This window comes from Anomaloglossus baeobatrachus, chromosome 1 (assembly GCF_048569485.1).
Source record: "Anomaloglossus baeobatrachus isolate aAnoBae1 chromosome 1, aAnoBae1.hap1, whole genome shotgun sequence".
NCBI lineage: Eukaryota > Metazoa > Chordata > Amphibia > Anura > Aromobatidae > Anomaloglossus > Anomaloglossus baeobatrachus.
Window position 1 is genome coordinate 745,714,076 of NC_134353.1, and position 27,459 is coordinate 745,741,534.

At 51.0% G+C, this 27,459-nt stretch overlaps 1 protein-coding gene across 3 annotated transcripts in view; it reads right to left on the bottom strand.

The window, feature by feature from the left end:
- BCL7A (BAF chromatin remodeling complex subunit BCL7A) overlaps positions 1-27,459 on the bottom strand; it is a 72,841-nt gene that overhangs the window by 17,972 nt on the left and 27,410 nt on the right. For all 3 annotated transcript variants that reach the window (XM_075323296.1, XM_075323315.1, XM_075323305.1), the window contains 2 exons: positions 26,512-26,676; positions 7,310-7,428 (listed from right to left, as the gene is read on the bottom strand). In XM_075323296.1, coding sequence (XP_075179411.1) covers positions 7,310-7,428; positions 26,512-26,676 — 284 coding nt within the window. The remainder of the gene's footprint in view (positions 1-7,309; positions 7,429-26,511; positions 26,677-27,459) is intronic.

A 27,459-nucleotide genomic window follows, 5' to 3' on the forward strand; every position in this document is an offset into this window, starting at 1 on the left:
TGGCAGACGCAATTGAGGTACGGCTTGTAGAGTCCAGGACAGCGTTGATAGCGTAAGTCGCAAACATTTGCGAGGTTAGGGACGCTACTCGCGGCACTGCTGGACATATGATAGAGTCCACCTGTGCCAAGCCAGCTGAAATAGCTTGGAGTGCCCACACGGCCGCGAATGCTGGAGCAAACGACGCGCCGATAGCTTCATAGACAGACTTTAACCAAAGGTCCATCTGTCTGTCATTGGCATCTTTAAGTGAAGCCCCATCTTCCACTGCAACTATGGATCTAGCCGCAAGCCTGGAGATTGGGGGGTCCACCTTTGGACACTGGGTCCAGCGTTTGACCACGTCAGGGGGAAAGGGATAACGTGTATCCTTAAGACGTTTGGAGAAACGCTTATCTGGGCAAGCATGGTGTTTCTGGACTGATTCTCTGAAGTCAGCGTGGTCCAGAAAAGTACTCAGTTTAGGCTTGGGATACCTGAAATGGAACTTCTCCTGCTGTGCAGCTGCCTCCTCTGCAGAAGGGGCAGGGGGAGAAATTTCCAATAGACTATTGATGGCCCCTATAAGGTCATTTACCATGGCGTCACCATCAGGAGTATCCAGATTGAGAGCGGTTTCAGGATTAGACTCCTGATCCCCCTCCTCTGTCTCATCATGTAGAGACTCTTCTCGCTGAGACCCTGATCCGCGTGAGGACGTGGAGGGTCTCTCCCAGCGAGCACGCTTAGGCTGTCTGGGAGTGTCATCTGAATCAGAGCCGTCAGGCTGAGATGCCTGGGACCCCCTTGAAGCACGGATTAACTCCAACTGAGGGGGACCGGGGAACAGTGCCGCAGCATTGTCCATGGACTGAGTAACTGGCCTGGCCTGCAAGGTCTCTAGGATCTTTGTCATAGTGACAGACATCCTGTCAGCAAAAACTGCAAACTCTGTCCCCGTCACCGGGACAGGGTTCACCGGCGACTCTGCCTGGGCCACTACCACCATAGACTCCGGCTGACGAAGTGGCACAGGGACCGAACATTGCACACAATGGGGGTCATTGTAACCTGCCGGTAGATTAGCCCCACAAGCGGCACAAGTAGCGCTCACAGCCTGTGTCTTGGCACCCTTGCGTTTTGCAGATGACATGTTGTCGTCTCCTCAGAGCAATTGGGGTATACAGCCAAGAAGCGACCTTACAGTGCAAAATATATATATATATATATATATATATATATATATATATATATATATATATATATATATATATATATATATATATATATATATATATATATATATATATATATATATATATATATATATATATATATATATATATATGGTACAGAGAAAAAAATACACAAATATAACACTGTGGCACTAGTGGGGCCAGCACATAAGTGCTGCTTACCGCCCGCTTAACGCGGGTGTGTGGTCGCCAGAAATCCCTTGTCTGGGTCTCCCAGAGCCTGTGTCCGTTCTCCAGCCAGACTGCATGTAGGAATGGCTGCCGGCGTCCTGTGGAGAGGGGCGGGCCCTGGGCGTGTGCAGACGAAGAGCGGGAAACCTGCGTCCCACTGTGCTCAGTGAGAGGGCTGGAGCATGTAAATAAGACTCCAGCCCTCGGCGCTGATGAATCGTACAGCGTCTCTCCCTTGCCCTGATTGACAGGGTGGGGGCGGGAACGAAGCGGAGCTAGGCCGCAGAAGCCGGGGACTAAATTTATAAGCGACGCCGTCGTAAAAGCACGGTCGGCGCTAAGTCCCCGGCGCACTACAAGTCGCAGCCGCGCCGCCGCTCTAGGGGCGGCCGGCGCGGCAGTCCCCAACATATAAAGTCACACAGAAAAACTGTAGTGACTATAACCCCAGCGCGCAGCGCTACTGTCCCCGGCGCACTAGCACACCCAGCAAGTCTGGAGTGTGCGCGGCCTGTACATACGGGGACACAGAGTACCTTAATGTCGCAGGGCCTTGTCCCTGAACGGTACCCAGCTCCGTATCCAGCAGGTTCCATGGGTCTGTGGATGGAGCCCGGCCTCAGGGCTTGTGGGCCGGTAAGATCCCACTTCCTCAGAGCCCCTCAGGGGGATGGGGAAGGAAAACAGCATGTGGGCTCCAGCCTCCGTACCCGCAATGGGTACCTCAACCTTAACAAACACCGCCGACATAAAGTGGGGTGAGAAGGGAGCATGCTGGGGGCCCTAGTATGGGCCCTCTTTTCTTCCATCCGACATAGTCAGCAGCTGCTGCTGACTAAACAGTGGAGCTATGCGTGGATGTCTGACCTCCTTCGCACAAAGCAGAAAAACTGGTGAGCCAGTGATCCCACTGGGGGTGTATAGCCAGAAGGGGAGGGGCCTTACACTTTTTAGTGTAATGCTTTGTGTAGCCTCCGGAGGCAGTGCTATACACCCAATCGTCTGGGTCTCCCAATGGAGCGCCGAAGAAAAGAATATCTTCCACGTCCTGTGGTAGATCTTGGCGGACGTTGGTTTCCTAGCCTGTCTCATAGTGGCAATGACCTCTTGAGATAACCCTGAAGACGCTAGGATCCAGGACTCAATGGCCACACAGTCAGGTTGAGGGCCGCAGAATTCAGATGGAAAAACGGCCCTTGAGACAGCAAGTCTGGTCGGTCTGGTAGTGCCCACGGTTGGCCGACCGTGAGATGCCACAGATCCGGGTACCACGACCTCCTCGGCCAGTCTGGAGCGACGAGGATGGCGCGGCGGAAGTCGGACCTGATCTTGCGTAACACTCTGGGCAACAGTGCCAGAGGAGGAAACACATAGGGGAGTTGAAAATGCGACCAATCCTGAACTAAAGCGTCTGCCGCCAGAGCTCTGATCTTGAGACCGTGCCATGAATGTCGGGACCTTGTTGTTGTGCCGGGATGCCATTAGGTCGACGTCCGGCATGCCCCAGCGGCAACAGATCTCCTGAAACACGTCCGGGTGAAGGGACCATTCCCCTGCGTCCATGCCCTGGCGACTGAGAAAGTCTGCTTCCCAGTTTTCTACGCCCGGGATGTGAACTGCGGATATGGTGGAGGCTGTGGCTTCCACCCACAGCAGAATCCGCCGGACTTCCTGGAAGGCTTGCCGACTGCGTGTTCCGCCTTGGTGGTTGATGTATGCCACCGCTGTGGAGTTGTCCGACTGAATTCGGATCTGTTTGCCTTCCAGCCACGGCTGGAACGCCTTTAGGGCAAGATACACTGCCCTTATCTCCAGAACGTTGATCTGAAGGGAGGACTCTGTCTGAGTCCAAGTACCCTGAGCCCTGTGGTGGAGAAAGACCGCTCCCCACCCTGACAGGCTCGCGTCCGTCGTGACCACCGCCCAGGATGGGGGCAGGAAGGATTTCCCCTTCGACAGAGAAGTGGGGAGAAGCCATCACTGAAGGGAAGCCTTGGCTGCCCGCGAAAGGGAGACGTTCCTGTCGAGGGACGTCGACTTCCTGTCCCATTTGCGGAGAATGTCCCATTGAAGTGGACGCAGATGAAACTGCGCAAAAGGAACTGCCTCCATTGCTGCTACCATCTTCCCTAGGAAGTGCATGAGGCGCCTCAGGGGGTGTGACTGGCCTTGAAGGAGAGATTGCACCCCTGTCTGTAGTGAACGCTGTTTGTCCAGCGGAAGCTTCACTATCGCTGAGAGAGTATGAAACTCCATGCCAAGATATGTCAGTGATTGGGCCGGTGTCAGATTTGACTTTGGAAAATTGATGATCCACCCGAAACTCTGGAGATTCTCCAGAGCAATGTTCAGGCTGTGTTGGCATGCCCCTTGAGAGGGTGCCTTGACAAGCAGATCGTCTAAGTAAGGGATCACCGAGTGTCCCTGAGAGTGTAGGATTGCCACCACTGTTGCCATGACCTTGGTGAAGACCCGTGGGGCTGTCGCCAGGCCAAAAGGCAGTGCCACGAACTGAAGGTGTTCGACCCCTATGGCGAAACGCAGGAAGCGCTGATGCTCTGGTGCAATCGGTACGTGGAGATAAGCATCTTTGTTGTCGATTGATGCCAGGAAATCTCCTTGGGACATTGAGGCGATGACGGAGCGGAGCGATTCCATCCGGAACCGCCTGGTTTTTACATGCTTGTTGAGCAGTTTTAGGTCCAGAACAGGACGGAAGGATCCGTCCTTTTTCGGCACCACGAACAAGTTGGAGTAAAAACCGTGACCACGTTGCTGAAGAGGAACAGGGATCACCACTCCTTCCGCCTTCAGAGTGCACACCGCCTGCAGAAGAGCATCGGCTCTCTCGGGGGGCGGAGATGTTCTGAAGAAACGAGTCGGAGGACGAGAGCTGAACTCTATCCTGTAACCTTGAGATAGAATGTCTCTCACCCATCGGTCTTTTACCTGTGGCAGCCAGGCGTCGCAAAAGCGGGAGAGCCTGCCACCGACCGAGGATGCGGTTTGAAGAGGCCGAAAGTCATGAGGAGGCCGCTTTGGGAGCGGTTCCTCCGGCGGTCTTTTTAGGACGTGACTTAGACCGCCATGAATCAGAGTTCCTCTGATCTTTCTGAGGCCTTTTGGACGAGGAGAATTGAGACCTGCCCGCGGTCCGAAAGGACCGAAACCTCGATTGTACCTTCCGTGGTTGAGGTCTGTTTGGTTTGGACTGGGGTATGGATGAGTCCTTTCCCTTAGATTGTTTAATGATTTCATCCAATCGCTCACCAAACAGGCGGTCGCCAGACAATGGCAAACCGGTTAAGAACTTTTTGGAAGCAGAGTCTGCCTTCCATTCACGTAGCCACATGGCCCTGCGGACTACCACCGAATTGGCGGATGCTACCGCCGTACGGCTCGCAGAGTCCAGGATAGCATTAATGGCGTAGGACGCAAACGCCGACGCCTGAGAGGTTAAGGACACCACTTGCGGAGCAGATGTACGTGTGACTGTATTAATCTGCGCCTGACAAGCTGAGATAGCTTGGAGTGCCCATACGGCTGCGAATGCTGGAGCAAAAGACGCGCCGATAGCTTCATAGATGGATTTCAACCATAGTTCCATCTGTCTGTCAGTGGCATCTTTGAGTGAAGCCCCATCTTCCACTGCAACTATGGATCTAGCCGCCAGTCTGGAGATTGGAGGATCCACCTTAGGACACTGAGTCCAGCCCTTGACAACATCAGGGGGGAAGGGATAACGTGTATCCTTAAGGCGCTTGGAAAAACGCTTATCTGGACAATCTCGGTTTTTCTGGACTGCCTCTCTGAAGTCAGAGTGATCCAGAAACGTACTCAATGTTCGCTTGGGAAACCTGAAACGGAATTTCTCCTGAGAAGCTGACTCCTCAATTGTAGGAGCTGGGGGAGAAATATCCAACACCTGATTGATGGTCGCTATAAGGTCATTCACTATGGCGTCACCTTCAGGTGTATCTAGGTTGAGAGCGGCTTCAGGATCAGAATCCTGATCTGCTACCTCCGCTTCATCTTCCAGAGTCCTCCTGCTGAGACCCTGAACAGTGTGATGAAGTCGAGTGAATTTCCCAGCGAGCCCGCTTAGGCGGCCTGGGACTGCGGTCCGTGTCAGAGACCTCACCCTGGGACCTATGGGTCACCCCAGGAGCACTTTGCTGTTCCAATTGAGGGGGGCCTGGGGTCAAAGATTGAACAGTGCCCGGGGCCTGAATCACCGGTCTGGACTGTAAGGCTTCTAGTATCTTAGCAGACCATTTATCCATACTCTCAGACAGTTTGTCAGCAAAAACTGCAAACTCCGTCCCTGTCACCTGGACAGTGGTAGCAGGTGGTTCCACCTGGGCCACCAGTAGCAGAGGCTCCGGCTGAGTAAGTGCCACAGGGGCCGAGCATTGCACACAATGAGGGTCAGTGGAACCTGCCGGTAGTATAGCCGCACATGAGGTACAGGTTGCAAAGTAAGCCTGTGCTTTGGCACCCTTGCTTTTTGCGGACGACATGCTGTTGTCTCCTCTGAGTACAATCCAGGAGGGTATATAGCCAAAAATCAACAGTGCGACCGTACAGTGCAAATTTATAGCCTATAAGCCTATATATATATATATACACACTTCGGTACTCAGTGGGGCCAGCACCAGAGGTGCTGCTTACCGACCGCTCAGAGCGGTTGTGTGATCACCAGATTCCCTGCCTGGGTCTCCCTGTGTTGTCTCTCCTCTCCAGCGTCCGAAGCGCTGACAGGAATGGCTGCCGGCGTTCTGTGGGGAGGAGGGGACCGTGGGCGTGCCCAAGAAAGTGCGGGAATCTAGTGCCCCACTGAACTGAGTGAGGGGGGAGGAGGATACTAAAGTATGCTCCAGCCCTCAGCGCTGACGTCCTGTGCAGCGTCCTGCCCTTCCCCTGACTGGCAGGCCTGTGGGCGGGAATATGCGATACTAGGCCGCAAAAGCCGAGGACTAAAGTTATAAGCGCGGCCGGCAAATAAGCGCGGTCGGCGCGGTAGTCCCGGCGCACTAACACACCCAGCAGTGCTGCAGTGTGTATGGCACAAGCGCTCCATGCGCGGTCCCCACGGGGACACAGAGTACCTCACAGTAGCAGGGCCTTGTCCCTGACGATACCCGGCTCCTGTCTAGCAGATTCCCCAGGGGCTGCGGAGGGAGCATGGTCCCCGTGCCTGGAGACCGATCAGGATCCCACTTCACCCAGAGCCCTTAAGGGATGGGGAAGGAAAACAGCATGTGGCTCCTGCCTATGTACTTGCAATGGGTACCTCAACCTTAACAACACCGCCGACCAGAGTGGGGTGAGAAGGGAGCATGCTGGGGGCCCTGATATGGGCCCTCTTTTCTTCCATCTGACCTAGTCAGCAGCTGCTGCTGACTAAGCTGTGGAGCTATGCGTGGATGTCAGCCTCCTTCGCACAAAGCATAAAAACTGAGGAGCCCGTGATGCACGGGGGGTGTATAGGCAGAGGGGAGGGGTTTACACTTTTAAGTGTAATACTTTGTGTGGCCTCCGGAGGCATAAGCTATACACCCAATTGTCTGGGTCTCCCAATGGAGCGACAAAGAAAAAAGTGCGACAAAATCTGCAGCGCATGCATACAGCCATAGTCAAATGCCAGTGTTTGCCACTTTGCAGATCGGGTGCATTATCCCAAATGACCCAAGTGTGTGCCCTTAAAATTAAAGTCTTAGCACAACTATAAGCCAAACGGCAGAAATTGTTTTCCAAATATACCCACGTTTTTAGCCAATGTGAAAAATCTATGCCGACATGTTTGAGCCAATGTAAAAAAACATGTCCACATAGCTGCAAGTTTAGATCAGTGCCTCTCAGTAACAGTACATTCATCTTGTCGGTTCATCAATGGACATTACCTGAGAGTTTTTGGAGGTCTCTGTAGCGATCTCTTTATCAGCAGAGCTCTGCGTTTCCGTCTTATCTGAATTATTTAGTGAGCTTTCAACTGATGACTGAGAATTTTGCCCTGAAGTAACTAAATTGGTGAGAGAAAAAACAAAAAAAAAAAACAAAAAACAAAAAAAAAAAAACACAAAAAGAAAAGTTAAAGAATCTTCATTTTCCAAATAAAATGTTTATTGTGAAAACTATTATTTTTCCAGGAATAGGATTTCCTAAAGGGGTTGGTCGGGATTAATTTTTATTGCTGCATGATCTTGAGGATGTTAAAAATGCCAAACTCCCCCTCCCTAGGCCCAGCAATGCATCGCCATTACTGCTCCGCTTGTTTGGGGTTTTTTTTTTTGACTGGCTGCAGCGGTGATGCAGTTCACAAGCAGATGCAGCAATAAAATCATTTCAAGGCATCCCAATTAACCCCTTCAGCCCCTAGCCTGTTTTCACCTTCAAGACCCGGCCATTTTTTGCAATTTTTACCAGTGTCACTTTGACAGGTTATAACTCTGGAACGCTAGAACGGATCCTGGCGATTCTAACATTGTTTTTTCGTGACATATTGTACTTCATGTCAGTGGTAAATTTAGGCCGATATATTTTGTGTTTATTTGCGAAAATTTCACAATTTTCAAAATTTGAAATGTTATGCCCATAAATCTGAGAGATATGTCACACAAAATAGTTACTAAATAACATTTCCCACTTGTCTGCTTTACACCAGCGGAATTTTTTAAACAAATTTTTTTTCCATTAGGAAGTTAGAAGGATTCAAAGTTAATCAGCAATTTCTCATTTTTCCAACAAAATTTGCCCCAAAAATTTTTTTTTTTTTTTTAGGTACCACATCACATTTGGAGTGATTTGAGAAACCTAAACAGAACAGAAAAACAGAAAATACCCAAAAGTGACCCCATTTTAGAATCTGCACCCCTCACTCTGCTCAAAACCACATCCAAGAAGTTTATTAACCCTTTAGGAGCTTCACAGCAACCAAAGCAATGTAGAAGGAAAAAGAAGGGAATTTTGTTTACTTACCGTAAATTCCTTTTCTTCTAGCTCCAATTGGGAGACCCAGACAGTGGGTGTATAGCTACTGCCTCTGGAGGCCGCACAAAGAACTACACTTAAAAGTGTAAGGCCCCTCCCCTTCTGGCTATACACCCTCCCGTAGGAGTACGGATTCCTCAGTTTTAGTACCAAAGCAAGAAGGAGGAAAGCCAATAACAGTTTCAAAAACAAATTCAATCCGATAACAAGATCGGAGAACTTAAGAAACAACATGAACAACATGTGCACCCGAAAAACGAAACCCTAAGAACAAATAGGGCGGGTGCTGGGTCTCCCAATTGGAGCTAGAAGAAAAGGAATTTACGGTAAGTAAACAAAATTCCCTTCTTCTTTTTCGCTCCTAATTGGGAGACCCAGACAGTGGGACGTCCAAAAGCAGTCCCTGGGTGGGTAAAAAGATACCACATGAACGGGCTGTCAGACAGCCTCTTCCTACAGGTGGGCCACCGCCGCCTGAAGGACCTGTCTACCTAGGCTGGCATCTGCCGAAGCGTAGGTATGCACTTGATAGTGTTTGGTAAACGTGTGCAGACTCGACCAGGTAGCCGCCTGGCACACTTGCTGAGCCGTAGCCTGATGCCGCAATGCCCAGGACGCACCCACGGCTCTGGTAGAATGGGCCTTCAGTCCAGATGGAATCGGAAGCCCAGCAGAACGGTATGTGTGAAGAATTGGTTCCTTGATCCACCGCGCCAGGGTGGATTTGGAAGCTTGCGATCCCTTATGCTGACCAGCGACTAGGACAAAGAGCGCATCAGAACGGCGTAGAGACGCCGTGCGAGAAATGTAAATCCTGAGTGCTCTCACCAGGTCCAACAGATGTAAACCCTTTTCAAATTGGTGAACTGGATGCGGACACAAAGATGGCAAAGTGATATCCTGATTGAGATGAAAGGAAGAAACCACCTTGGGAGAAAACTCTGGAATTGGACGCAGTACTACCTTGTCTTGGTGAAACACCAGGAAGGGAGATTTGCAAGATAACGCCGCTAGCTCGGACACTCTTCGAAGAGACGTGACCGCCACAAGAAAAACTACCTTTTGTGAAAGCCGAGAAAGGGAAACCTCTTTCAAAGGCTCGAAAGGCGGCTTCTGGAGAGCAATGAGAACCTTGTTCAAATCCCAGGGTTCCAATGGCCGTCTGTAAGGAGGAACGATATGAGAAACTCCTTGGAGAAACGTGCGTACTTTAGAAAGCCGTGCCAAGCGCTTCTGAAAGAATACGGATAGCGCGGAGACTTGACCCTTAAGAGAGCTAAGCGACAAACCTTTTTCCAACCCAGACTGCAGGAAGGAAAGAAAAATTGGCAATGCAAATGGCCAGGGAGAAAACCCTTGAGCCAAGCACCACGCTAAGAATATCTTCCACGTCCTGTGATAGATCTTAGCTGAGGATGGTTTTCTAGCCTGTCTCATTGTGGCAACAACTTCATGAGATAAACCTGAGGCCGCTAGGATCCAGGACTCAATGGCCACACAGTCAGGTTCAGGGCCGCAGAATTCAGATGGAAAAACGGCCCTTGAGACAGCAAATCTGGACGGTCTGGTAGTGTCCACGGTTGGCCTACCGTGAGATGCCACAGATCCGGGTACCACGACCTTCTTGGCCAATCTGGAGCGACGAGTATGGCTCGATGGCAGTCGGACCTGATTTTCCGGAGAACTCTGGGTAACAATGCTAGAGGTGGGAACACATAGGGGAGTCGGAATTGCGACCAATCCTGAACCAAGGCGTCTGCCGCCAGTGCTCGGTGATCGTGAGACCGTGCCATGAAAACTGGGACCTTGTTGTTGTGCCGTGACGCCATCAGATCGACGTCCGGCGTCCCCCAGCGGCAACAGATCTGCTGAAACACGTCCGGGTGAAGGGACCATTCTCCTGCGTCCATGCCCTGGCGACTGAGAAAGTCTGCTTCCCAGTTTTCCACGCCTGGGATGTGAACTGCGGATATGGTGGACGCTCTGCTTTCCACCCACGTCAAAATCCGCTGGACTTCTTGAAAAGCTTGGCGACTGCGTGTTCCCCCTTGGTGGTTGATGTACGCCACCGCCGTGGAATTGTCCGACTGGATCCGAATCTGCTTGCCTTCCAGCCATTGTTGGAAGGCTCGCAGGGCAAGATAGATTGCTCTGATTTCCAGAACATTGATCTGCAGGGTGGACTCTTCCTGAGTCCACGTCCCCTGAGCCCTGTGGTGGAGAAACACCGCTCCCCACCCTGATAGGCTCGCATCCGTCGTGACCACTGCCCAGGACGGGGGAAGGAACGACTTTCCCTGTGACAATGAGGTGGGGAGAAGCCACCAACGCAGAGAGTCCTTGGCAGTCTGAGAGAGGGAGACAGTCCTGTCGAGGGACGTCGATTTCCCATCCCATTGGCGTAGAATGTCCCATTGTAGAGGGCGCAGATGAAACTGCGCGAACGGGACTGCCTCCATTGCTGCTACCATCTTTCCTAGGAAATGCATGAGGCGCCTCAGTGAGTGCGACTGGCTCTGAAGGAGAGATTGCACTCCAGTCCGTAGCGAGCACTGCTTGTCCAGTGGAAGCTTCACTATCGCTGAGAGAGTATGAAACTCCATGCCAAGATAAGTCAGAGATTGGGTCGGGGTTAGATGAGACTTTGGAAAGTTGATAATCCACCCGAAACTCTGGAGAGTGTCTAGTGCCACCTTCAGACTGTGCTGGCATGCCTCTTGAGAGGGTGCCTTTATAAGCAGGTCGTCTAGATACGGGATGACCGAGTGACCCTGCGAGTGCAGAACAGCTACTACTGCTGCCATGACTTTGGTGAAGACCCGGGGGGCTGTTGCCAGACCGAAAGGTAACGCTACGAACTGCAGGTGTTCGTCGTGTATGACGAAGCGTAGGAAACGCTGATGCTCTGGTGCAATCGGCACGTGGAGATACGCATCTTTGATATCTATTGATGCTAGAAAATCTCCTTGAGACATTGAGGCTATGACGGAGCGTAGGGATTCCATCCGGAACCTCCTGACTTTTACGTGTCTGTTGAGCAACTTTAGATCCAGGACGGGTCGATACGATCCGTCCTTTTTTGGGACCACAAACAGATTGGAGTAAAAACCGTGACCTTGTTCCTGAAGAGGGACGGAGGTCACCACTCCTTCCGCCTTTAGAGCGGCCACCGCCTGCAACAGAGCATCGGCTCGGTCTGGTGGTGGAGAAGTTCTGAAGAAACGAGTTGGCGGACGAGAACTGAACTCTATCCTGTACCCGTGAGACAGAATATCCCTCACCCAACGGTCTTTGACGCGTGACAGCCAAATGTCGCCAAAGTGGGAAAGCCTCCCACCGACCGCGGGTGTGGGAATCGGAGACTGCAAGTCAGGAGGACGCCGTCTTGGCAACGGTTCCTCCGGCTGTCCTTTTTGGGCGTGACTGAGACCTCCAAGAATCTGAGCGTCTCTGGTCTTTTTGAGTCTTTTTTGACGAGGCGAATTGGGACCTGCCCGGTCCTCGAAAGGACCGATAACCAGACTGACCCTTCCTCTGTTGGGGTTTGTTTTGTCTGTGTTGCGGTAAGGATGAGTCCTTACCCTTGGAGTGTTTGATGATTTCATCCAAACGCTCTCCAAACAATCGGTCACGAGAAAAAGGCAAATTGGTTAAGCACTTCTTGGAATGAGAATCTGCCTTCCAATGTCTCAACCACAGGGCCCTACGCAAAACAACGGAGTTGGCTGACGCCACTGCCGTGCGGCTTGTAGCGTCAAGAACAGCATTAATCGCGTACGACGCGAATGCCGCCATTTGCGAGGTCAATGGTGCTACCTGCGGGGCAAATGCACGTGTGACTGAGTCGACTTGCGCAAGCCCGGCTGAGATAGCTTGGAGTGCCCATACGGCCGCAAAAGATGGCGCTAACGACGCTCCAATCGCTTCATAGATGGATTTCAGCCAGAGCTCCATCTGCCTGTCAGTGGCATCTTTAAGTGCCGCTCCATCTTCAACTGCAACCAAGGATCTAGCTGCAAGCCTGGAAATTGGAGGATCCACTTTTGGACACTGGGTCCAACCCTTGACCACCTCAGGGGGAAAAGGATAGCGTGTATCTTTAAGCCGTTTAGAAAAACGCCTTTCAGGATAAGCGTGGGGTTTCTGGATTGCGTCTCTAAAGTCAGCGTGGTCCAGAAAAGTGCTTAATGTACGCTTAGGGTATCTGAAATGGATTCTCTCGTGCTGCGAAGCTGACTCCTCTACAAGAGGAGCTGGTGGGGAAATATTTAACATCTTATTGATGTTAAATATAAGATCATTAACTATGGCGTCACCATCTGGTGTATCTAGATTGAGAGCGGTCCCAGGATCAGAATCCTGATCAGTTACGTCCGCCTCATCACCCATAGATTCATCTCGCTGGGATCCTGACCATTGAGATGAATGTGAAGGCCCGTCATAGCGAGCCCGCTTAGGCTGCCCGGGGCCATCGTCCGAGTCAGAGTCTTCACCCTGAGGTGTATGTGCCCGTCCCGGAGCTTGGAGGTAATTCAGCTGAGGTGGACCAGGGGGCAATGATTGCACAGTGTCCGTGGCCTGAAGTACAGGCCTAGCTCGCAATGTGTCAAGAATTTGTGACATAGTGAGAGACATTCTGTCAGCAAAAGCTGCAAACTCAGTTCCTGTCACCTGGACAGCATTCACAGGTGGTACACCCTGGGTCACGTCCAGCAGAGGTCCCGACTGTGCAAGCGCCGCAGGGGCCGAGCACTGCACACAATGGGGGTCCGTGGAGCCTGCCGGTAGAAAAGTCCCACATGCGGTGCAGGAAGCATATAATGTCTGTGCCTTGGCACCCTTGCGTTTTACGGACGACATGCTGCTGGCTCTCTGCAATGTGAGAGAGTCTATAGCCAAAGGGCGACCAGCGCTATGCAATACAAAGTATTTGTAGAAACAAAATACTAAGAATACTACTGGCACAAGAGGGGGTGAGCCCTGAGGGCTGCTTACCGCCCGCTGAATAGCGGGTAAGAGGCGCAGAATTCCTTGTCTGGGTCTCCCCGGCTCCCCTCTGCAGCTCAGCGTGTCAGCAGGAATGGCTGCCGGCGTCTGTGGAGAGGGGCGGTCCGTGGGAGTTCCTAAACAAAAGTGCGGGAAACAGTGTCCCCTCTGTGCCGATTGTGAGGGCTGGAGTATGTAAAAACGACTCCAGCCCTCGGCGCTGATGCACTGACCAGCGTCCCGCCCCTCTCCTGACTGGCAGGTCTGGGGGCGGGAACGAACGGAAGCAGGCCGCAAAAGCCGGGGACTCGAGTTATCAGCGCGGCCGCCGTAAAAGCGCGGCCCGCGCTGAAGTCCCCGGCGCACCACAAGTGCCAGCCGCGCCGCAGTCCCAGCGGCCGGCGCGACCGATTCCCAGAAGTGTGCCTGCTTCAGCGAAGCTGAATGAGGCCATGGCACAAGCGCCGCAGCGCTGATGTCCCCGGCGCACTACAACACCCAGCATGCTGCGGTGTGAGCGCCAAATGCACGGGGACACAGAGTACCTTGAGGAAGCAGGGCCATGTCCCTGATGTACTCCGCTCCATCCAGCATCTTCTCCAGGGGCTGTAGATGGAGCACGGTCTCAGTGCCTGGAGACCAGTAAATCCCACTTCACCCAGAGCCCTGTAAAAAGGGATGGGGAAGGAATCAGCATGTGGGCTCCTGCCGCCGTACCCGCAATGGGTACCTCAACCTTACAAACACCTCCGACATACAGTGGGGTGAGAAGGGAGCATGCTGGGAGCCCTGTATGGGCCCTCTTTTCTTCCATCCGACATAGTCAGCAGCTGCTGCTGACTAAAAACAATGGAGCTATGCGTGCGTGTCTGACCTCCTGCGCACAAAGCTAAAACTGAGGAATCCGTACTCCTACGGGAGGGTGTATAGCCAGAAGGGGAGGGGCCTTACACTTTTAAGTGTAGTTCTTTGTGCGGCCTCCAGAGGCAGTAGCTATACACCCACTGTCTGGGTCTCCCAATTAGGAGCGAAAAAGAAATGAAAATTTTACTTTTTTACACAAAAATGTTACTTTAGCCATAAAATGTAGCATTTTCACAAGGGTATCAGGAAAAATGCACCATAAAATGTATTGTGCATTTTCTCCTGAGTACGCAGATACCTCATATGTGGTGGAAATCAAATGTTTGGGCACATGGCATGGCTCGGAAGGCAAGGAGCGCCATTTGAATTTTTGAGTGCAAAATTAGCTGCACTCATTAGCGGACGCCATGTCGGGTTTGAAGACCCCCTGAGGTGCCTAAACAATGGAGCTCCCCCACAAGTGACCCCATTTTGGAAACTAGAGCCCTCAAATAATTTTTCTAGATGTTTGATGTGCACTTTGAACCCCTGGGGGCTTCACAGACGTTTATAACGTTGAGTCGTGAAAAGAAAAAAAAAAATTTTTTTTACCACAAAACTGTTGCTTAAACTAGGTAGCTTTTTTTCACAAGTGTATCAGGAAAAAATGCACCATAAAATGTATTGTCCATTTTCTCCTGAGTACGCAGATACCTCATATGTGGTGGAAATCAATTGTTTGGGTGCACGGCGGGGCTCAGAAGAGAATGAGCGCCATTTCACAGCAAAATTGGTTGGAATTATTAGTGGACGCCATGTTGCGTTTGGAGACCCCCCTGAGGTGCCTAAACAATGGAGCTCCCCCACAATTGACCCCATTTTGGAAACTAGACCCCTCATGGAATTTATCTAGCTGTTTAGTGAGCACTATGAACCCCTGGAGGCTTCACAAACGTTTGTAATGTTCAGCCGTGAAAATATATATTTTTTTTTTACCACAAAATTGTTTTTTCAAACAGGTAGCTTTTTTTTACAAGGGTATCAGGAAAAAATGCACCAAAAAACGTATTGTGCAATTTCTCCTGAGTGCGCAGATACCTCATATGTGGTGGAAATCAATTGTTTGGGTGCACGGCGGGGCTCAGAAGAGAAAGAGCACCATTTCACAGCAAAATTGGTTGGAATTATTAGCGGACGCCATGTTGCATTAGGAGACTCCCTGAGGGGCCTACACAATGGAGCTCCCCCACATGAGACCCCATTTTGGAAACTAGACACCCCCCCATACAAAAAAATTAGTTTGGCGAAATAAAAAGAAGGGAATTTTGTTTACTTACCGTAAATTCCTTTTCTTCTAGCTCCAATTGGGAGACCCAGACAATTGGGTGTATAGCTATTGCCTCCGGAGGCCACACAAAGTATTACACTTAAAAGTGTAAGGCCCCTCCCCTTCTGGCTATACACCCCCAGTGGGATCACTGGCTCACCAGTTTTAGTGCCAAAGCAAGAAGGAGGAAAGCCAATAACTGGTTTAAAGACCAATTCAATCCGAGGAAACATCGGAGAACTGAACCATACCACATGAACAACATGTGTACCCGAAAAAACAGAAAAACCCCGAGAAAACAGGGCGGGTGCTGGGTCTCCCAATTGGAGCTAGAAGAAAAGGAATTTACGGTAAGTAAACAAAATTCCCTTCTTCTTTTTCGCTCCTAATTGGGAGACCCAGACAATTGGGACGTCCAAAAGCAGTCCCTGGGTGGGTAAAAGAATACCTCGTGATAGGGCCGTCAAACAGCCCTTTCCTACAGGTGGGCAATCGCCGCCTGAAGGACTTATCTACCTAGGCTGGCGTCTGCCGAAGCGTAGGTATGCACCTGAAAATGCTTGGTAAAAGTATGCAGACTCATTCAGGTAGGTGCCTGACACACCTGCTGAGCCGTAGCCTGGTGCCGTAATGCCCAGGATGCACCCACGGCTCTGGTAGAATGGGCCTTCAGCCTTGAGAGAACCAGAAGCCCAGTAGAACTGTAGGTTTCAAGAATTGGTTCCTCGATCCCCCGAGCCAGGGTGGATTCAGAAGCTTGCGACTGGTTACGCCGACCAGCGACAAGGACAAAGAGTGCATCCGGGTGGCGCAGGAGCGCCATGCGGGAAGTAGAACCTGAGTGCTCTCACCAGAACCCAGATGCAAATCCTTCTGAAATTGATGGACTGGACGAGGACACAAAGAAGGTGAGGTGATATCCTGATTGATATGAAAGTGGGATACCACCTTAGGGAGAAATTCCGGAATCGGACGCAGAACTACCCTGTCCTGGTGAAGGACCAGGAAGGGAGATTTGTATGAGAGCGTTGCTAGCTCGGAAACTCTCCTAAGAGACGAGACCGTTACTAGAAGGCCACTTCCCGAGAAAAGCGGGAAGGGAGACCTCTTTCAAAGGCTCGAAAGGCGGCATCTGGAGAGCAATTAGAACCTTGTTCAGATCCCAGGGCTCTAACGGCCGCCTGTACGGAGTGCTGAGACGACAAACTCCCCGTAGGAACGTGCGTACCTGAGGAAGTCGTTTCTGAAAAAATACAGATAGCGCTGAGACTTGTCCCTAAAGGGAACTGAGCGACAACCCTTTTTCCAACCTAGATTGCAGGAAGGAAGGAAACATAGACGATGCAACCGGCCAGGGAGAAACACCCTGCGCCGAGCACCGAGATAAGAATATCTTCCACGTCCTGTGGTCAATCTTGGCGGACGTTGGTATGCTAGCCTGTCTCATGGTGGCAACCACGTCCTGAGGTAATCCTGACGACACTAGGTTCCAGGACTCAATGCCACACCATCAGGTTGAGGGCCGTAGAATTCAAATGGAAGAATGGCCCTTGAGACAGCCAGTCTGATTGGTCTGGTAGTGCCCCCGGTTAGCCTACCGTGAGGCACCACAGAACCGGGAACCACAACATCCTCGGCCAATCTGTAGCGACGAGGATGGCGCGGCCGCAGTCGGTCCTGATCTAGCGCAGCACTCTGGGCAACAATGCCAGAGGTGGCACATAAGGTAGCTGGAACTGCGACCAATGCTGAACTAAGGCGTCTGTCGCCAGAGCTCGATGATTGTGAAACCGTGCCATGAAGCTGGCACATTGTTGTTGTGCCGTGACGCCATTAGATCGACGTCCGGCCTCTGTCAGCGGCGCCAGATCTCCTGAAACCCGTCCGGGTGAAGAGACCATACCCTTTCGGCCACACCCCGGCGACTTAGGAAGTCAGCTTCCTAGTTTTCCACGCCTGGGATGTGAACTGTGGATATGGTGGATGCCGTGTCTTCCACCCACATCAGAACCTGCCGGACTTCCTGGAAGGCTTGCCGGTTGCGCGTTCTTCCTTGGTGGTTGATGTATGCCACCGCTGTGGAGTTGTCCGACTGAAGTCGGATTTGCTTGCTGTCCAGCTGCTGTTGGAAGGTTTGTAGGGCAAGATACACTGCTCTGTGTTCAAGAACATTGATCTGAAGGGTGGACTCTTGCTGAGTCCACGTACCCTGAGCGCTGTGGTGGAGAAAAACTGCTCCCCACCCTGATAGACTCGCGTCTGTCGTAACTATCGCCCAGGATGGGGATAGGAAGGACCTTCTTTTTGACCATGAGGTGGGAAGAAGCCACCACCGTAGAGATTCCTTGGCCGCCTGAGAAAGAAAGACGACTCTGTTGAGGGAGGTCGACTCCCCGTCCCATTGGCGGAGAATGTCACATTGTAGTGGACGCAGATGAAACTGCGCGAAAAGAACTGCCTCCATTGCTACCATCTTACGTAGGAAGTGCATGAGGCGTCTCAATGTGTGCGACTGGTTCTTAAAGAAGAGATTGCAGCCCGTAGTGAATGCTGTTTGTCTAGCGGAAGCTTCACTATCGCTGAGAGAGTATGAAACTCCATGCCTAGATATGTTAGCGATAGGGTCGGGGTCGGATCTGACTTCAAAAAGTTGATGATCCACCCAACACTCTAGAGAGTCTCCAGCGCAACGTTCGGGCAGTGTCGGCATGTTTCCTAAGAGAGTGCCTTGACAAGTAGATCGTCTAAATATGGGATCACAGAGTGACCCTGAGAGTGCAGGACTGTGACTACTGCTGCCCTGACCTTGGCGAAGACCAGTGGGACTGTCGCTAGCCGGAAGGTAGAGCTACGAACAGAAGGTGTTCGTCTGCTATAACGAAGCGTAGAAACGCTAGTGCTCTGGATCAATCGGCACGTGTGGATAAGCATCCTTGATGCCTAATGATGCTAGGAAATCTCCTTGGGACATTGAGGCGATGACATGGCGGAGGGATTCCATCCGGAACCGCCTGGTGTCCACGAGCTTGCTGAGCAGTTTTAGATCCAGAACGGGACGGAACGGCCCGTTCTTATAGGCACCGCAAATAATTTGGGGTAAAAACCGTGACCTTGTACCTGAAGAGGAACGGGGGTCATCACTCTTTCTGCCTATAGAGTGCACCCTGTTTGCAGAAGAGCAGCGGCTCGGCCGGGAGGTGGAGAAGTTCTGAAGAATCGAGTTGGAGGACGAGAAGTGAGCTCTATCCTGTACCCGTGAGACAGAATGTCTCACACCCAACGGTCATTGACCTATGGCAGCTAAATATCGCCAAGGCGGGTGAGCCTGCTACCGACCGAGGATGCGGAGAGAGGAGGCCGCAAGTCATGAGGAAGCCGCCTTGGAAGCGGGTTTTCAGACTGTCTCTTTTTTGGGCGTGACTGAGCCCGCCAAGAATCTGAGCTCCTCTGATCCTTTTGAGTCCACATTGGACGAGGAAAAATGGGACCTGCCCGAGCCTCGAAAAGACCGAAACCACGACTGCCTCCTGCTCTGTTGGGGTTTGTTGTGTCCGGGCTGAGGAAAGGATGAATCCTTACCCCTGGACTGTTTAATGGTTACATCCAAACGCTCACCAAACAGTCGGTCAGCAGAAAAAGGCAACTGGTTAAGCAACCTTTTTTGGAAGCAGAATCTGCCTTCCATTCACTTAACGAGCAGACCAGGCTCTGCTTAAAAACACGGAGCAGCGTAGGCTACTGCCGTACGGTTCGCAGAGTCTAGGGCAACCTGAATCGCGTAAGAAACAAATGCAGACATTTGAGAGGTTAAGGATGCCACCTGCGGCACAGATGTACGTGTAACCGTGTCAATCTGTGTAAGACAAGCTGAAATAGCTTGGAGTGCCCCAAGGGTGAGAATGCTGGGGCCAACGGTGCGCCGACAGTCTCATAGATGGATTTAGACCAGAGATCCATCTGTCTGTCAGTGGCATCTTTAAGTGCAGCTCCATCTCCCACTGCAACTATGGATCTAGCTACAAGCCTGGAGATTGGAGGATGCCGCTTGGGACACTGGGTCCAGTCCTTGACCACGTCAGGGGGCAGGGATAACGTGTATCCTAAGCCGTTTGGAGAAGCGCATATCTGGATAAGTGTGGTGTTCCTGGACTGCCTCTCTGAAGGCAGAGTGGTCCAGAAAAATACGTGAAGCTGACTCCTCCACTGGAGGAGCTGGGTGAGAAATAACCAACATTCTATTGATGGACGCTATAAGATTATCCACTATGGCGTCACCATTAGGTGTATCCAGATTGAGAGCGGTCTCAGGATCAGAATCCTGAGCCGCTACTTCCGCCTCATTACACAGAGAGTCCTTCTGCTAGGACCCTGATGAAACCGAGGGCCGCTCATAGTGAGCCCGCTTAGGCTGTCTGGGACTGACGTCTGTGCAGAGCCGTGACTCTGGGATGCGTGTGACACTCCCGGAGCTGTTAGTTGTTCACACTGAGGGGGGCCATGGATCAATGATTCAACAGTGCCCATGTTGTGAGAGACATGTCCGGACTGCTAGGCTTCTAGTATCATAGCCATAGTCTCAGAAAATCTGTCAGTAAATACTGCAGACACCGTCCTCATCCTCTGGCCATTAGCAGAGACTCCGGCTGAGTTAGACATAATGGGGGTCTATGTAACCTGCCGGCCGTATAGCCGTACATGCTGTACCGGCTGCATAGAAAAACATGTGGTTCTGCACCTTTGTTTTACACAGAGAATATGCTGATAACTCCTCCGCACAATCCAGGAGGGTATATACAACGTGCGACCAAACAGTGCAATGTATATAGTACAAGCATATCTATAAGTGCACTTCTGCACTAGTGGGGTTAGCACCACAGGTGCTGCTTAACGCCTGTTGCAGCGATTGTGTGACTATCAGAATGCCAGGGTCTTCCACACTTGTCTCTGTATTGTACAGAAACTGACACTAATGGCTGCCGGCGTCCTTGTAGAGAAGGAAGCCGTGGGCGTGCCTGAGAAAGTGCGGGAATCCGGTTTCACAGTGCACACAGTGAGAGGGGTGGAGTATGCAAAACATACTCCAGCTCTCAGCGCTGCTGTGCTATGCAGCGTCACGCCCCTACCCTGACTGTCAGGCCTGTGGGCGGTAACGAAGGGAGACTAGGCCCAGAAGCCGGGGACTCGAGTTAATAAGCGCGGCCGGCATATCAGTGCTGGCCGGCGCGGAAGTCCCCGGCGCACCACAAATCCCAGCGGCGCCTTAAATAAAAGTGGCAGCGGCGGTTAGCGCAGTAGTCACCCAATACACTAACACACCCAGCAACGCTGTGGTGTGCGATGGCACTAGTGCGGACAGCGCCGCTGTCCCTGGCGCACTAACACACCCAGCAGTGCTGCCGTGTGTCTGCGCGGTCCCCACAGGGACACAGAGTACCTCCATGTAGCAGGGCCATGTCCCTGAAGATACTCCGCTCCATGTCCAGCAGATACCAGGGGCTGTGGATGGAGCACGGTCTCAGTGCCTGGAGACCGATAGAATCCCACTTCACCCAGAGCCCTGTAAAAAGGGATGGGGAAGGAAGCAGCATGTGGGCTCCAGCCTCCGTACCCGCAATGGGTACCTCAACCTTAACAAACACCTCCGACATGAAGTGGGGTGAGAAGGGAGCATGCTGGGAGCCCTGTATGGGCCCTCTTTTCTTCCATCCGACATAGTCAGCAGCTGCTGCTGACTAAACAGTGGAGCTATGCGTGGATGTGTTGCCTCCTTCGCACAAAGCACAAAACTGGTGAGCCAGTGATCCCACTGGGGGTGTATAGCCAGAAGGGGAGGGGCCTTACACTTTTAAGTGTAATACTTTGTGTGGCCTCCGGAGGCAATAGCTATACACCCAATTGTCTGGGTCTCCCAATTAGGAGCGAAAAAGAAATACGGACGTCAGTAAAAAAATAAAATAATGAGCGCCTGCAACTGACACTATGGTAAGTGCCACACGTGAGAGCGATGCACGAATCTCGCATCGCATCATCCAACACAGCCGCCCACTGCTGTCTGGAAGAGAGCGACCGTGCCGGATGATGCAATGTGAGACTCGTGCATTGCTCTCACGTGTGGCAGTGAGCTGACCCTTACAATATTCAGTAAAAAATACTGTAGTTGCCGATTACTACAGTATAATTTTACTGGCCCTAAACTAAGTTTATTTGTATTTCTTTCTTAGTTTACAGGAAAAAATTCAGGACGCACGCACGGATGTGCTGCAAAAAGGGGGGGACTAGGTGGGATGAAAAAAAAGATTGGCGGAGGATGGGAGAGGGCGCGGCGGAGGATGTGAGAAGGTGCAGCGGATGGAAGAGCGGTGGAGGATGGCAGAGGGCGGGCAGCAGATCAGGGTGAGAGGTGGTGGAGGGGGCAGCAGATGAAAAGGATGGGAGAGAGCAGGCAGCAGATCAGGGAGGGCGAGAGAGGGGGCAGCAGAACAGGGAGGGGGGCAGCAGCTGATGAGGGAGAGCGGGCAGCAGATCGGGGAGGGTGAGATGGGGGAGGGGGTAGCAGATCGGGGAGGGTGAGATGGGAGAGGGGATAGCAAATTGGGGAGGATGAGATGGGGGAGGGGGCAGCAGATCGGGAAGGGTGAGAATGCGGAGGCGGGCGGCAGATCGGGCACGTGAGATGGCGGAGGCCGGAGGCAGATTGCACAGGGTGGGAGATGGTGAAGGGGGCAGCAGATGAGGATGGGAGAGAGCGGGCAGGAGATCACGGAGGGGGGCAGCGGCTGATGGGGGAGAGCGGTGGCAGATGGAGGCGGCTGCAGCAGATAGAGGAGATCGGCGGCGGTGGCAGCAAATCGGCGGCGGTGGCAGAAGATCGGGGTCAGGGGCTTACCAGGGCACTTGCAGGGATCGCTCCCCTCGGCTTCCACGGACGGAGTAAAGCGGAGGGGAGTAGTCACCGGCCCCAGGTCCACGGTGATTGGAGAGATCGGTCACAAGGCCGATCTCTCTAATCAGAGCTGGGGGCGGGTGAAGCACCGATCACCCAGCTCCAGCCAAGGGCCAGTGCTACAGCTGCACTGATCAGGGCTGGATTTTAATGTTCCAGCCATTTTCAATGGCTGATATATTACAGTGGCTGTGACTGGCTGACGAACACCGCTCAGCCAATCACAGCCTCCGTAGGTCCGGGGAGGAGGCACCACCCCTCCTGAGGTCAGGCAGAGGTCCCCTCCTCCCCGAAGGTTTTTGTAAACCGACTGCACTCACCGGGGCTCCGGGGCCGCGATTTCGCCATGACGTACTGGGTACGTCCTGGGTCATTTAGCACCATGTCACCATGACGTACCCAGTACGTCAAGGGTCGTTAAGGGGTTACAGCACCACTCCAGCATTTTTTTGTTATTACACCACTGGTGTGGTGCTTTAAATGAAAGTCCCCTGCACCCTGTCTTATACTCACCTTCCTAAGTCGATACACTCTGCACTTCTGGGGGGGCACAAGTAGGATCCAAAACCGTCTCAAGTAGATGTAGAAACTTGGCACTGACGATCAATGTGAATAGTGGTTTTTATTGTGAAGAAGTTGTAGGACCAGCACAGATGTTTCGGTCAAAAAACCTTCATCAGTGTGCAGAGAGTCCTCAAAGTATAGTAGCGTGGCAACTGGCATAGCTGGGTATGACGCGGTGTCCACCAATGTCTGTGTGGCAATGCCACATACTCCCTGACTAGCAAGTGTATCTAAAAGAAGCAAAGCTGTTTTTAAGGCAAAGGATGGTCACACTAAATGTTGATTTTATTTGGATTTCTTTTTTTGTTTATTCACTTTACATTTTTTTTTTGTTAATTGCTGATTTTTTTTTTTTTATTATTTAAAGCATCCTTAATATGAAGCATTTTATCCCCTCCTGCTTGGAATTTGTACACCATACTATACATGAGGAAGAAAAGCAAGGAAGACAATAGTCGTGGCTGGGCATGCCTGACATCAGACATATTAAGGCATCACTCAGAGAATGAGTTTTCCCACAAGCAAAGTTCATTTTAAATCAATAGATCTTGGAACAATTTTCACAACTGGATGTGTTAAAAAAAAAAAAAACAAAAAAAAAAAAAAAAAAACACAACAAAAAACTTCCTGTGTTGAGATAATCTTATATACAGTATGTGTCCCTGCTATGTACTATGTAATGTCCGTGTCTGAACGTACAGGGACATGGTCTGATCATACCACAGCTCCTGGGCCGGGAGTAAAGGAAGAATAAAGACAGCTATGTGCCCACGCTGTGTTTTTGCAGTTTTTCTTCTAGCAGATTTTAATCAATACTGCAAGAAAAAACACATCCCAGCAAAGTCTATGAGAATCCTGACTTGCTGTGCACATGCCGCAGATTTTTTCCTTGCAGATTTGTGTGCAGAAAAAAAAATCTGCAGCATTTCAATTCTTTCTGCATTTTTTTCCTGGGGATATAATCCACTGCAAAGCTTGATCACTGCAGTGGATTACAGTATATCTGTCAGTGCTGCACTCACAGCGCTGACACTTCGCCTCACACATCATGCATCCAGCATGGTGTGTGAGGCTCTCCATAGCTCAGTAGCCCGGTGTCGTCATGGTGAGGACCCAAGTTGCCATGGCAGCAATCGTGTCACTGTGATCGTGTTACAGCAGGGGTAGGGAACCTCCGGCTCGCTGCCCGTATGCGGCCCGCAATGACTTTTTGCGCCCCCCGGGCAGATTCCCAGGGACCGCAGTGCTGGGGCAGCAGCCGCATCTTGCTGGCCCTTTAAAAAACCACACAGCGCGTTCAATGCTGAACGCTACAATTCCTATACCGAAGGACTACGTCCCCACGCTGGCACTGGCTAGCGTGAGGACATACTTTGTAGGCGGGGTAGGCGCGAGGTACGCTCCAGTCCAGCAGAAGAAGAGCAATTGCCCCCATTATGTCACAGGTCCTACTGTGCCCGCAGCGGTCCCCGGCGGCAGCAGAAGCGCTCTCTGTGCCCACAGCCTTCCCCAGGCCAGTCTGTCTGCCTCCAGCCTCCTTCAGGTCCGTCTGTCTGCCTCCGGCCTCCTTCAGGTCTTTCGGTCTATCTGCCTCCAGCCTCCTCCAGGTCTGTCGGTCGGTCTGTCTGCCTCCAGCTTCCTCGATCTGCCTGTGCTCCCCCAGCTAAGTCTATGCCCCCAGCAATGTTTGTGCCCCCCAGCTATGTCTGTGCACCCGAGTGCTGTATATATCCCCAGTGATGCCTGTCTTGCCCAGTGATTTCTATGCCCCGCTGCTTCCCTAGTGATGTGTATGCCTCCCAGCCCTCCCCTGCAATGTTTATGCCTCCCAACAATGATGTATATATCACTAGTGATGCATGTACCCCTCCAGTGAGGTCTATGCAAACAGCCACGTCTATGCCCCGCAACTTTGCTAATGATGTATATTCCTCCCAGCCCTCCTCAGTTATGTATTTGCCTTTAGCATCTCAGTTGATGTCTATCACCCCATTCTCTCTAGTCATGTCTATGCCCCCCGCCTCCCCAGTGATCTATATTGCTTCCAAAACCTCCCCTAAGATGTATATGCCCCCATCCCCTCCTGTGATGTATATACAGCAGTCACAGCCAACTGAATTCTGGAAAAGCAGTTGTGAGAAGCAACAAGATCAATATCACTTAACATCACAGCTGCACCAAAGAGTAGAAGCTCCAGCCGCCACAGTGAATTGTTTGATCAAACATATTAGAGTAATTTTCAAGTTTATTTTTTGTGCGGCCCCTGAAGTGTGGTAGAAATTTCCAAATGGCCCCTGGCAGAAAAAAGGTTCCCCACCCCTGTGTTACAGGGACCCGATCGCCAGGGAGAGGCAAGCGATCCCTTTCCCTGCCTCCTGAATCCTGTGATTGCACTGATCACAGCATTCAGGGGGTTAAACTGATGGGAGTGGGGCAGGTACCGCTCCTGGCAGTGCAGTGAGCAGGGTCCCGTCTGTATCATCAGCTGGAGACCCGGTGGGGATACAGCGCAGGGACCCCGCGATCGCCATGGCTAAGAAAAAAAAATTAATGGAAAAACAAAAACAAACGCACTTTTTTTGCTGCGTTTTTATTGCCAAAACATAATATGTGGGCACATACCCCAAACATGAATAAGTAAATAAAAAGTACAGATTTTCAGTGAGTGTCAGTTTTTTTTACCCATCAGTGTTTCATTAGTGATTTACTTGTCACACGAAAATAAAAAGAAAAACCCCATTGAGGTTTTCCAAGTCTGCCCTATCATAGTTTAGACGAGTGGTCCCCAATCTTTCTTACCTGGAGAGCCACATTCAGCTTTGAGAGAGGAACGAGCACCACATCCCACCTCCCCACCCCTTAGTAGTGACATCCTGCTCCGCACCCCTTAAAGTAGTACCACCCAGAGCTTCCATTATTATAAATGACAGCCAAATCTTCCCTACAGAAATCATACTGAGGCAGCATACGTAATCAAGGGGTTCCCACCTTACCCCATTTGGGTATTCTTGCATCCACACTGTCACATTGAGCTATAAACACCCCCTCTATCTGGCAGTATCATCCCATGTCCAGATTACTAAACTTAATTTATTTCTAAACCCCCCCCCATGCCAGTATATGTGAATGCAGATCTGCTACTTTGTGAGGCTACTATCAAAAGTTACAATCTGGTGACCCGAACTTCATAGCAGTTTACTAAACTGGCTGGTCTTAATGCACCAATCTGGCAGACAACTGTGAGCAACACATTGGGGGCTCGCAAGCCACATCTTATGGGTCCGCGAGCCACATCTTATGGCAAAAGAGGTCTCCAAATTACTGCTGTTAATGGTAGGCATGCAGTTCTTCAAGGAGATACAGTAATAGGAGTGATACATAAAGTGTTTTGATGTAAATCCTACTTGTATATTTCACTCGAACCATACTCCGGCACACGTGTCCAGCTTTACCTTCAGAATCCTGGTGTTCGCTGTTATTGGAGTGGCCTTCCTCAGACTTCATCTCAGTACTGTCAACCTGTGTGTTGAGGTTGTCAGGGGCAGGGCTACAATTGCTGCTGTTCTCCTGTTTTATTGGTGATGCATCGGCTATTGAACTCTGGTTGCTGTTATCATCTGAAAAATAGGAATGCATCACTTATTATTACCTTTTACAAGGAAAACACAATTTACATAGAACAAATATGTTCACAAACCAATGGAAAAATGTAGTCATGTTAGGCTATATAACTGTAATCCAGCAGGAAAGAGTATCATCACACTATGACGAGCACAGAGTCGGGGCAAGTCCTTCTGCATCTTCACCTATTACCATGCCATACTTCCCGCATCTCTCCTGTCAACAGTCACAATCCTGGTATAAGCTGAAAAGTAACTTAAAGCAGAACCGTTGTTTTAATGGGGTTTTTTCACGTGTATTTAAGAAATAGAGAATCTTTGTAATATATCTCATCAGAGACGTTTAGCACTTTCTCCACCAGAACTGATCATTCATTCCCAAGATTCTGAATAGATATGAGCTAACCTGAGGTTTGGTTTTCAGCCTTCAGTTCCTACCTCCCTCCTACATAGAGGACAGCTGCTACTGATATGATCTGATCTTAGTAATGGAACAGGATGTCTTCACTGTATACAGATTTTACCTAGGTATTGACAATCTTGAGAATGAATAATCAGCTCTGGCATAGAAAAAACAAAACCAGGATCCATCTGATAAGATATACCGCATTACAAATTAGCTCTTTATTTATATGTACTATTGACGTAGGAATTTAAAATGACGGTTCCTCTAACCTCTTCATGACCAGCCAATTTTGTGCTTTAAGTTTTGTTTTTTTTCGCCACCCTTCTTCCAAGACCCATAACTTTTTTATTTTTCAGTCAGTCATTCTTGCCATA